The sequence below is a fragment of the Pteropus medius genome, unplaced genomic scaffold, assembly GCF_902729225.1.
Source record: "Pteropus medius unplaced genomic scaffold, Ma_sr-lr_union100, whole genome shotgun sequence".
Classification (NCBI taxonomy): Eukaryota; Metazoa; Chordata; class Mammalia; order Chiroptera; family Pteropodidae; genus Pteropus; species Pteropus medius.
The window spans coordinates 1-12,673 of NW_024354362.1; the positions used below are offsets into that span (position 1 = coordinate 1).

Consider the following 12,673-nt stretch of genomic DNA (forward strand, 5'->3'; position numbering starts at 1 on the left):
CTCTCCTTGGCCCTGTGTTCTTGGACTCTCTCCTCCCAGTGGCGCTTGAGGCTACAAGTCCAAGGTAAGCAGAGTGGCGGCCTCAGCCCTCCCTGGAGGATGAGGGAGGAGGGTTAGCTGGCGGGACCCCCGTTGACCACTGTTGCGACCTCCCGCCCCCGTTCAGTATCTTCAGCTCAAGAAGAAGTTAGAAGATGAGTTTCCTGGACGCCTGGATGTCGTGAGTGTGGGGACGGGGAAGGAATCAAACGGTGGTTTGTCCCTGGCTGGCAGTGGGGGCAGTGTGGGCCGGCTCCACCCTCTGCTGGGGTTGGCCCTCCCCTGGGAAAGGGCCGTGTCCCCACAGGGCATCGGCGCCCCTGCAGCTTCTCTCCCTCTCCCCAGAGTGGCGAGGGGACTCCCCACGTTACCGGGTTCTTCGAAGTGATGGTGGCAGGGAAGTTGGTCCATTCCAAGAAGGTTTGTGTCACCCCCTCGTTTGGGGCTCGCAGGGGGCGGGGGGCGGGTGGGTGTCTTAGGCGCAGCTCACTCCTTCCCTTTCCCTCCCGTCCCCAGAGAGGCGATGGCTACGTGGACACGGAAAGCAAGTTTCTGAAGCTGGTGGCCGCCATCAAAGCCGCCTTAGCTCAGGGCTGAGGTGCCCCGAAGGCAGAGGTGAGGGGTGCCCAGCTCCCGAATTCTGGAGCTGCCTCCTAGTCCTGATATCCACCAAACCCGAGTGCTCATTTCACCCAGTGCATTCCAGAACAAGTAGCGGGACTCACCTCGTAGGACTGCTTGTCAGCACCTTCTGAGCCCGCTGTCACGCTGCTGTATTCCAGATCAGCCCCAAAGCCAACCTGTCCTGGAACTGGGCACTGGGCAGTAGCCCTGCCCAGAGCTACATCCTGGCTCCTGACCCTTGAGAGCGTAAAGCACTGTCTCCCACCCAGACTTGAGTGCTGGGTCCCACCACACCGTGCCCTAGAACTGAGCATCCAGCCCAGGGCACCGTGGACCTAGGCACCTGCCCCCAGCATGCTTTGCCCCAGAAACGGGGCTCAGATGCTTTTAAACTCAAGTTCCATTTCTGAGAGCGCTTTGCTAGACCAGAGTGAGGTCACGTTCACTGTGAATTTGGGTGTGCAAATTTCTGTGAATGCAGAGCGGACGTGCAAACGTCATGCCTCGAGTATGGGTCTGAAATGAAGTGGGTCTCCCCAAACTGAAAGGAAAATCAAGAACCGTACAGTTCTAGAGCTGCAGGAGCTGAATGAATTGTGGACTGTCGCTGTAAGCGGGGGTGGGGGTAGGGTTAGTGGTGCCACACTCACGGGATGCGAATTCTCAGTGACTCAGATGGGGCCCATCGCTCACATAAACACCACATGTCACTGCCAGACCTTCCATAACTCAGACGGCTACTGAAATCTGCACAGGGTTCGGGGGGTTCCAGTGGGCGATCGCATCCAACAGAAGCAAAACCGGATCGATGTGAGAGAGAAAGAGGGGGAGGGTTTCCCGGTTGCGTGTTTTGTGAGTGTAGTTTCTGGGGTCCCGCAGACCCCCTGGAACCGGGCACAGCTGTCACACCCGTGCTTACGTTTATCTGAAGTCGGTGGAGGGAAGAAGCAGGTGGGAGGGGGCAGGGGAGGCGGGAAGTGAGCTTTCGGGGTGCCTCCCAGTGAAGCCATGCGGAGAGCACTCGGTTCCTCCCAGCCGTGGTGTGCGACAGCACAGAGTGTCGCCAGCCAGCGCAGGTCACCCGAGCCGTGGTGTCCAGTGTTTTTATTGGAGTTTGGTCACGTCGCTGCGGCTGATCTTAGCCTCCAGCCCCTCTGGAGGTCAAGAGCTGCTGCCTCAGGGCTAGGCCCCCCCCCCGCCCCCATCCATCTTACTGTGGGCACAGATGAGCTGTGTGGCCTCGGGTCAACCCAGACACTTACAGGCAGGACATTCCAGGGGCTTTGAGGTCACTCTTAATTAGCTGAGGCCAAAGGCAGACCTGTCTTAGGGCGAGGTGAGTCCTGCCTGTTCAGGAGGTGACCAGTGAAGTGGTCTGAGCTGGAACAGGCCGACAGGGGTGTGGGAGAAACCAGTTTGGGCTGTGGGCTTCTCTGGGAACTGACCTTGACCTCCCCCCAGGGTTACTGGGTCAGGCTTTCTGGAAGCCAGCTGGGGGCTCCCATGGCAGGCCTGTCAGCAGCCTTTCTCGCGACAAACTCATGGGAACTAAGCCTCGGCCCCCCCTTGCCTTGTTGGGCTAGAATGTTCCCCTCACGGGCCTCCCACGTCCCCTGTGCCTCAGTTTCTCTCTGGGGTTGTATTTCCCCCGTCTCGCTCCTCCCGCTCTTCCCTTTGCCTAGAGCCCCAACCGCTCTCTGACCCCGCCTCCCCTCCTCCCCGCGCAGTCCAGCGGCCTCGGCCCAGCCCCTCTCAGCAGATGCTTCATGACGGGACGGACTGAAACGTCTTGTGGATGCCGGTCTCTCCCCGATGTTTCTGCAGCCGCCGGGCGGGGCAGAGGTTGCGGCCCGGTCTTTGCCTGTGTGAGTGAGTGTGTGTGTCTCCCCGGAATCTACCTTTGCCCACTGCTCCTGTTCCCCTCCACCACCTCCCTGCACGCCCCCATGTCTCCCCATCTCCCCTCTGCTGTTTGGGTGGTCCTGCTCCAGGCTCCCTTCTCAGGGGGGAGCCAGGACGGGTCCGGGTGAGTGAGTCTCAGATTTCAGCCATATTTGCAACGGTTCACGATTCAATAAACATTGGATGAGTTTAACCAAACGTGCCCGTGTCTACATGTGTCCATCTAACCCCCGGAACGCTCCCCTTCCTCCTGTCTCTGTTCCTGGACCTGAGCGCCACAGCCAGGCACCCCACTAGTCAGTCAGCGCTGACCGCAGCTCCGCAGCGTGATGCGAATTTAAACGAGACTCAGGTGCCCAGACCTTTGGTTCAAATGAGTCTTCCTGCGGCCCCAGCGTCTCCCACATCAGTCTGCTCGGGCTGCTGTGACAAGACCCCAGAGCTCGTTTACCTTCTCACAGTCTGGAGGTGGCAGGTGTCGGCGGGTGTGGTTGCTCGAGGCCTCTGCTTGGCTTGTGGATGGTGGCCACCTCACTGTGTCCTCACGTGGTGTCTGCAGAAGTCCCCTGGTGGCCAGTGCACGTCCAGATTTCCTCCGCTTACACATAAGACACCAGTCAGGTTGGATTCGGCTCACTTCGGCAACCTCGAAGGCCAACAACCTACAGAGGCTGGCGGAAGTGACACCCGAGAACTTCCAGGGCTAGAAAACAGGACAAGGCACTGGGCTCCCTTCCTCTGAGCGCTCGCTGTCTGCACAAGGCGGCCACCCGAGGCCACCAGCCTTGGCTAGATGTGTCCTCACGGTGATGAGAGCCCCGTGGAGGCCTTTCGAGGCTCCGTGCTCGTCACTGCGAGCCTCGCACCTGCTCTGTCACACGGCTGAGCCCGGTGTTACGGGCACTTGGATCCTGGGAGAGTTTTTAGCCCTTGTCAGCTAAATTAGGGACGGCCGGGGTGCAGTTAGCCCCTTCCGGCAAGCCCGAGGGATGTCTTCCAGCAACGAAGCCTAAGGAGCATGTGGGCATCGGCCATCATGTAGTGTCATTGCTGTGGGGCGGCCGCACCAGCTCCTGCACCGGAAGTCTCAGGGGCCCAGTCATTCATATTTCATGGGGCAAGACGGTCACCACGATGGGAGTCTGGCCCCTTTGGTCCTGCTTCCGTGCAGACAAACCTCGGCCGGTCGTTATGCTCAGAATCCCATTGTGACGTTTCATCTCCCACAGCTGACGCTGAGCCACGAAGGCGTGGGCGGGTCCCGTGGGGTTTGGAAAACCTCCCTTATGATCCACTTTATAAAGGGCGGGTCCTGGTGGCTATTAATAAATAAAAGCATTTCAAAAGTAGGAGTAGAGCTTCCAGAAGCTCGTTCACAGAGGGCCATTTACATCTCGTGTGCATCTATCGATCCTGAAAAAGTCCGTTCAAATCACAAACGTGAACGAAATTTCATGTGTCCGAGATCCTGTGTTCAGGAAGCGGCGAGAGCCCCTGTGATATCTGCCACCGTCCCTTTGTTTTAATTTTACTTCGTTTACGGTGGAGAAAGAGAAAGCGCCACGATCCTATTTTAAGGTAATTCACACCTTCAAGCAAAGAGAATTCAGCAAGAACATCGGTCCCAGCCCTGGTACCAGGCTGCACAGTGACTTCTTTTCCCGCAGCGACACCATGTGGCCGACCGTGAGAACTTCCTCTTCCCGGATCACCTCGGGTCACCAGGAAGCAAAATGCCACCATCCCAGGGGATTCCCGCGGAATCACTTCCGGCCACTGAGATTTAGTCTAGTCAAGGGAGTCACCGTCTTTTGGCTTGGTGACATGACGCTTTTCAAAGACGTACGGCAGAGGGAAAAATCTCTCTTTTTCGAATTCTTTCACTCCTTGCTGACTATGGGACCTCAAGACAAGTGACTGCACCTCTGGGTGAAGATTTGGTGGAGGGCGGAGGCAAGGGGATGAGGGTGGGGGGTGGAGGGAACCCCAGGTTGGGATCGGCACGGCCAAGGTCATGCACAAAATGGGAGATTGTACCCTCGAAGCCTTCGTGGCGTGAAGAGGTCTTCGAACTGCTTTGCGCACCTCCCTGCTTTTCTTTACTACCCAGGGCAAAGATCGAGTCCCTCTCTCCTTAGTCCAGCCCCTCAGTGACTCCGCTGAGCAGCGCCTCGTGGCAGGCAGCTCCTCCCACCTTTTGAAAAATGTTTTAAACTTCGAGGACATGTATTGTTAAGAATCTCGAGGCTGGTGTAATCGAAGTTTCAGAATTTTTCTATCTTTTCATTCTCTCGCCTTTCTTTAGTTCGCTGGCTTTTCATCTGCTTGGTTTTCCGGCTCACGGTGGCAAAGTGGCCGTTGCAGCTCCAGGCATTGCATCCATGTTCAAAGCAGGAAGGAAGAAGGTACCCTGCCAGCACCCTCTCCTTTTGTGCCTGTCTTCCTGACATGTTTTTTAAAAATCGAGGTAAAATCCACATAACATAAAACGTACCAGTCGAACCACTTTCAAGTGTACGATTGATTCGGAAGCATTTAGTACATTCTCAGCGTGTGCAAATATCACCCCTTCCTAGTTATAGAAAATGTCATCACTCCAAGAAAGAAACCCTTCACCCATTAAGCTGTCACTCCCCATTCTACCCTCCACCAGCCCCTGCTAACCACCAATTCCCTTTCTGGCTCTGTAAGATTCACCTATTCTGGATACTTCACAAAAATGGAATCCGAAATGTGTGGACTTGGGTGTCTGGCTTCTTTCCCTTGGCGGGACGTTTCCGAGGTTCGTCCGCGTCGTAGCGTGCGTCAGCGCTTTGTTCATTTTATGATGGAATAATACTCCGCCGTGTGGACATTTGCTGGTCGAGTCATCAGCTGATGGGCATCTGGCTGGTCTCCACAACTGGGCGATTGTGAATCGGGCTGCTATGAACATTCACGAACAAGTTTTTGTTTTCCGTTCTTTTGGGTTAATTTTCGTTTCCACATGACTGCAAGGCTGTTGCCGCTTTTAGCAAAATTAGTAGTCACTCCTGACGATCATGCAGTACTCAGCCCAGTGTCGGCTTCCATGATGGTCACGGAGACGTCTTTTTTCAGCTGGTGTGTCTGGGTGCCGTCCCACACGAGAGGGACGCGCTGCGTTTGCTCCATGTGCTCCCCGCAATCAACAACATCCCTACCAGAGGAGTGCGTTGGTTGCAATCCATGAGGTTACACTGACCCCCCCCTTATCACGCAAAGGCTGTCGTTTGCATTCAGGTCCTCTCTCCTGGCTTCCCCATTCTGGGGGTTTGGACAAATGTGTAGTGTGACATGCATTCACCATTATGGTATCAAACCGAGTAGTTTCCCTGCCCTAAAACTCCTCCGTGTTCCGCTGCTCATCCCGCCCCCCCCGTCGCCCCGGCAACCACCAGTCTTCCTCCTGGGTCCTTAGCTGTGCTTTTACGAGAAGGTCATAGAGTTGCAATCATACCGTAGGCAGCCTTTTGGGATCGGCATCTTTCACTTAGTAACACGCATTTAAGGTTCTTCCATGTCTTCCATGGCTTGATAGTTCATGGATTTTGGCGCTGAATAATGTTCCAGTTTCCGGATGGACCCCAGATTGTTCATCTCTGACTGAAGGACGTCTTGGTCGCTTTCAAGTTTTGGCCACTGTGAATAAAGCTGCTATACACACCTCGAGCCGCTCTGTTTTTAAAGTCTCCCCTCAGCACGTTATTCCAGTGTGCAACTAGGACTCAGAGTCACAGGCCCGAGGGTGAACGTCACCTGTATGGTCCAATAAGACGATCAGTAGCCACAAATGGCTAGTTAAACGAATTAAAATGACAGCAAATTAAAAATTCATTTCCATGGCCACATTTTAAATGCCTGACAGCCACCAGTGGCTAATATATATATACATATAAATATATATTATATATATATATATATATGGTGGCTGTCAGTGGCTAATATATATATACACATATAAATATATATATACATATACATACATATTTATATATATTTATATGTATATGTATATATGTATATATTTTTCCCCCCCAGTGGCTACCATATCGAACAGGCCAGATACAGGATATTCCTTTCCATCATTCTAGAAAGTTCCATTGGTCAGCACTGGACTAGACTTACCCTTATTCACAGGAAATGCAAAAAGAGATTTCTTATTCCATATTCTTTATTTATTGGGGGTAACTCTTCCACAAGGAAGACACGTCTCTCTTTAGCTGTTTGTTTAACCTCACACTGTGCACAGGGAAGGCGGGAGAAATACAGGATTCTCCCCGATTTAGTGACGTCTGCATACTACACTGAAGCCTCTGCGACTCTCGCTAGTTATTTTTCCTCCCTTTCTTGAACCCACGGGTGTTTACGTACTTGACATCTTTCAACCCATTGCAGACATTGTTTTTTTGAAGCTCAAAACGTTCCCCCTTTGGTTCCTTCAGCTTGTCCCCTGAGATCGGGGACATACCCCGGAAACCTCCGAGAGCCTCGTGTTTTCGGTGTGACAAGGTGCTCCAGGCTCATCTCGATATTTCCTGCCTCAGACCTGGAGTCGGCCTTTTCGCCAAAAAAATTGGGTTCCTTGGAGAAGGAAACGAGATTTATTGACAACGATCTGTGCCCCTAGAAATCTGGATGAGAGATAACATAATCTGCAGGCCCTCAGCGGCCCAGACAGAGAGACTCATTCTAATCCTTCGGCGCCTCCGCCCCTTGATCTCTCTGCCCCTCCGTCTTCTCTCTGCACCCCATCCTCAGGGCGCCTGCGTCCCGTGCCTACTGGATCTGTCAGATAAGCAGTGGGGGCTCTTATTACCTCCTGGCAACTCCCAGGGCTGTCGCCGTGTTCTATCTGCCCACCCTCCCCTTCCTCCATGTGTCCCCTCTGCTCTCCCCAACTCCGATCTAATTCTCTCTCTGCTCTCCTGAGGCTGGCCTGGTCTAAGAGGATTGGAGCATTTGCTAAATGGGACCAGGACCGAGTCAGAGAACCAGCAGCGGGGAAGCCCAGGGGCCAGGATGGCCACAAGGGGGCAGCAAAGGGAGCGGGAGATGGAGACTGGGCCAGAGAGGAGTGAGCGGAAGGTAGGGGCAATAGAGGGAGGAGACAGGTAATGGAAGAGGGGACTGTGCCTCCCGCCTGGCAGTTAACAGTATCTACATGGCCCGCAGACGGACATTTAAAAATAAGATAAAATATACTGAAGAGGGGTGAGAAATACGAGCAAATACAAAGGAAGGGGGCGTGGGAAAGAGAGGATGGGGAGAGAAGCTGTCCCGAGTCGCGAGCGGTGTGTGCTTGTCATCGTGCGAAGCGCTGCGTGTGCTGGGTTGCGTCGACTCTTCACACGCCATGTGGACGTGAGGGCACTAGGAGCTGGCAGGAAGACGCGCGGCTCTCCCACTCAGCTTTTCCACGGCTCCATTTAATCATTTTAATTTCTTTGAAGAGTAGAACTTGATGTTTTGGGAAGATTCCAGATTGGCAGAAAAATGGAGGCGAGAATTCCTATCCATCCAGCACCCAATTTCCTCCATTATCGACACCTTACGTCAGTCTGGTCCATGGGTTACAACGAATGGACCCATTGCTGATACATTAATTATGAACCAATGTCCTTCATTGGTCTAGTCAGATTGCCTTAGTTTTTAGCTCGTGTCTCTTTTCTGTACCAGGTACGCATCCGGGACACTACATTACATTTAGTGTCATGGGTCCTCAGGCTCCTCTTGGCTGTGGGAGTTTCTCAGGCTTTCCTTTTTTAAAATTTAATTTGTTGATGACCCTGACCGTTTTGAGTGGGGTCGCTCAGGTATTTTGTGGGATACTTCTCTACTGGAATCTGTCTGTGCCGTATTCTTTGGAAAGAGGTCACTCCGTGCAGCCTGGTATATGTTTTAATCCTCACTTTACAGCTCGGAGAGGTGTAGTGTCCCGCCCCAGGTCACACAGCAGACACCTGCTGCTGCTGGGTTCTTGTTGAGACTCGTGGTGAGAGACATACACAGAGCAAGAGATGAGAGTCTAAGATGGAGAAGGGCAAATAGGAAGAGGAGGGTCCAGAAACAGATGAAGAAGAAGGTGGGAACCTGGGAGGCGATGACAGGCAGATGGAGGCTGGGAGCCTGGACGAGAAGACTCTGAACGGATGCAACGGGCAGAGGGACATAGAGACACAGAGGCAGAGAAAGAGACCAAAAAATCCTTTACTATGGGTAATGTACAGACGCTTCTAGAAGCTTCCTGGTTCTGGCTTTTCCTTTGGAATGAAGTGGGTGTCAAGGGTCATTTTTCTCACATATAAACTTCCAATCGTTTCAGTACCATTGGTATGCTCCCCCCGCCCCCCACATTGATTTGGCTTGATGTTTTGTTCAAAACAAGTCGATGACATATGAAGATTTACTTCTGGCTATTTTCTTCTGTTCCACTGACTTATTTGCTGACCCTGATGCCCATAACACACTTTCTTGACTGCTGTAGCTTTAGACTAGATCTTTGATGGGTTACATAAGTTCTCCTTTTTTTTTTTTTTTTGAGGTGTTTTGGCTATTTTAGATCTTCTGCATCTCCATCTAATTTCAGGATCATCTTGTCCATTTCTTCAAAAAAAAACTTGCCGAGGTTTTCATTGACATTGCATCGCATAGACAGATTTAGGGAGAAAAATCCATGAACATGGGCTGCCTTTCTATTCATGTAGGTTTCCTGTAATTTCCCTCGGCAATGCATCGGTAATTGTCACCATCGTGTCCACTTTACAATGGATTTCTCCACAGGTGTTTTATGTTTTTCAATGCTATTATAAATAGTATTATTTTAAAGATATTCTTTTACCGTTTTTCATTGCTATTATATAGAAATACAATTAATGTTTCTTGATGGGGACCTTACAAATTTCATTTATTAGTTTCAGTGTGTGTGTGTGTGTGTGTGTGTGTGTGTGTGTATTCCACAGGGTTTTTCCTATGTCAACTACAAGCATCACAGCTTTACCTTATCTACGATACAATTTTTTAAAGATTTAAGAAAACGCTTCTACGGCAAGAAATTTGAAAAACGCGAAAGGAAATGAATGCAATACAAAACACAAATTTCCATCCCGTTCCCCTTCCCAGAGAAGGGATCTGGGTGGAGAGTTGAATGCGGCCAAAAGAGAAGAAAAAAAGGAGGATTTAAAACTTTTTTGGGGAAGTGAAACACTTTATTTAAGAAAAAGGCAGCACGGAAAAAAGAAAAAGCCTACTAAATACCCAGGGGCCTCTGGCGTACGCACTTTAAAGCCAGTGCCTGCAATGACCACTGAAAACATTGATACAAACTGTTTCACCATAAAAGAGTCCAATTCGGACTGACGTATGACAGCTGAGCTGGCTAATGGCATGCTTTTTTAAAGACCACTTTCTCGAAGTATGATGGACGTACAAAAAGCCGCAGATATTTAATAGCTGCAATCTGATGGGTTTGGAGGCAGATAGACTTCGAATTTTGATGAAAAACACAAATGCAACCAAGACGTCTCTGAATATCTTTAGCCACCGTCACTGTGGCTGAATCACGCAGAGGGAGATAAGGCAGCCTGTTCTTCTCTCCCTGGGTCTTACGTGGGGGAGGGGATCTCAGAGATCCTGACAGCACGAAGTCTCATGGCCGCCAAGGGGGCATGAGAAGATGTGAGCAGGGGCTGGACAAGGCTTTTGCCATCCTCTGCCCTTAGGTCCCATGTCCCCTTCAGCTCTCTCGTCTGGCAGAATTCTGCAGTGGCTAGCCTGAAGGGGGTGGGGGCGGGGTGGTGAAGTGGCAGGTCAAGGCCAAGGAAACCTGCTGGGACTGGGGGAGGGAGACCAGAGAAGAAGGAAGGAAGCATGGGTCTACACAGCCAGCAGGTGGGGAGAGATACCGGGTGGAGGGGGAGGGGTGTTATCTAAATGGCAGCATATTGAGACCATTTACTCGGTACTTCCGTAAATCAGGCTCTGTGCTGAGGTTGTAAATGGCACACTCCCTGTGTGAACCCACACGCGCAGAGAAGATGTAGTTACCCATAGTCCCATGGACGTGGGACTCGGCACAACTAGCCAGAGCAAAGGGCGGAAGGGCCGTGCTCTCCAGCTCAGCAGCCCAGTTCACGGTCGGCCCAGACGCTTGCTGTCTTTGCAGAAAGGCATTTGAACGCTCTGATGTTTGGAGCGAACTTCTGGAGGCAAGGGATTAGGCTGCCAGCCTTAAAGGACCTTTGGTAAGTATATTAGAGCACGCAGGACAGCTGCTGTCCCGTGGAGAGTGACCCGTGCTAGGGGCCCCCTACCTTTCTGGTTCTGAAAGCAAGAAATTTTGATGCCTGTTTCCTCTTCTTCCTAATCCCTTCCCCCAATCTCTCCTCTCTGCCCTGTGTTCTCTCTCTCCCTGCCCCTGTCTCCTTGTGGGGTCTCGCTGTGTCTTCCTGTGTATTTTCTTACGAGGGTCTCTCTGATATAAGCGAGAGGGGTCTCACTATATCCTGGCAATTGCGTCCCATCCCCTCCAACCACAGCCTGTCACATGTCCCTCCAAATCCCTGCTAATTCTCCCTATATTTTGCTGAGGCTGGCCTGGCCTAAGAGGATTGGAGCATTTGCTAAATGGGACCAGGACAGGGTCAGAGAACCGGCTGTGGGGGGACCCGGGGACCAGGCCTGCAGAGAAAGCTGGAGACAGGAGACAAAGCATGTGCTTAATGAAGGCTATCGAGACCATGGACCCAAAATATAGACATTGCAGACACCGGAAGAACCATATGTTAATGGACCCTTGATCTATGACAGATTACCAGCCTCTCCATAAAACTGACAGTTGGAAAGCCTCGAGAGAAAAACCAAAGCAAACCAAAATAACCCACACCCTTCCCTCACACTGTGTACGATTCCAGTAAAAACCTAAATATGAAAGATAAAAACCTAAATATGAAAAAACCTAAATAAAACCTAAATATGAAAGATAAAACTATACAGATTCGAGAGAAGAAAAATAAATATCTTGAGAGAACAAAAGGACATCTTAAAAGATTACTCAAAGAAGAAAGAAAGGAGGGCATTAACACGAGGAGGAAAATAACAACAACAAAAAAACACACAAAACCGAACAAAGCAGAAGGCTGGGGACCTCAGACGCATGTCATCCGTGAGGCGTTTGTGGTTTGTAGCGAAACAAGCAGACACATTGACCATCGGTTCTTACCAACTTTTATGTCAATCTGAAAATGGGGCTTATCTGTGGAAGGCGTTTTTAACTTTTATTAATAATTTGACTTTGTTTTACAGCATATCAGTTGGAAATGAAAACAAACAACTGATCCATAACAACAGATAAAGAGAAGCACAGACATTAAAAGGAAGAAACTCCACCTATGAAAAGTACAAATGGGAAAAAAGTTTGCGACATGTCCATTACCAAGAGAATATAAGAATAAATTCGAATAAAGAAAAACGGGTAAAAAATATGAACGCGTGAGTGTATTCAATGTCCGATTAATACCTGAGAGGGGTTTAATTTCTCGATCACCAGGGAAATGAATATTAAAACTACTAGAAAGCCACAACACGAGTCAGCAGATCTGCAAACACTGAGGTATCACAGTCCCCAATGTCGCTAGGATGCTGACGGGAGGCGAGCAGGGCGAACCACGCTGGTCTATGACCTTGAGAAAGTTCACGGGCAGCGCCACCGACTTGAGACATCCGCCAGGAACCCCAGTTCCACTCCTAGGCCTAGGAACCCACAGAAATGCTCTGGTGCACCCTAAATAACAGGGCGGGGACATTCAGAGCACTGTGACACGTGGTGGCCACGCAGCAAACACAGCAAACGCCACCTCTGCAGGTCGGAGACGCGGAGGTGCGTTCACACGGCAGAGGGGAACACGCCGCGCAGACCCACGGGCCACCGCTTCACGCACCCGCGTGGGCGCCCAGGCTGGCGAAGACACCCTCGATCCCCGAGCCCCGCGGGATCTGCAGGGCTTTGCGGAGACAGAAGCGCCTATAAATCCAGTGACGTCGTGGGGCCCATGGACTCATCCGCTGGGTCATCTCCCTCTTGGTACCCGGA

The 12,673-nt window shown here is 51.3% G+C and overlaps 1 protein-coding gene and 1 long non-coding RNA gene across 2 annotated transcripts; both read left to right on the plus strand.

The window, feature by feature from the left end:
- Positions 1-4: 4 nt before the first annotated feature.
- Positions 5-2,763, plus strand: SELENOW (selenoprotein W; the record flags this gene model as incomplete). Its single annotated transcript, XM_039852197.1, has 5 exons — positions 5-64; positions 167-220; positions 385-459; positions 556-654; positions 2,391-2,763. Coding segments are annotated over 4 exons (270 nt in total), but the record flags the coding sequence as incomplete, so codon positions are not given.
- Positions 2,764-10,482: 7,719 nt separating this feature from the next.
- Positions 10,483-12,065, plus strand: LOC120594178 (uncharacterized). Its single transcript, XR_005650509.1, has 2 exons — positions 10,483-10,826; positions 11,887-12,065. It is a non-coding gene; the product is annotated as an uncharacterized LOC120594178 (long non-coding RNA).
- Positions 12,066-12,673: the final 608 nt, after the last annotated feature.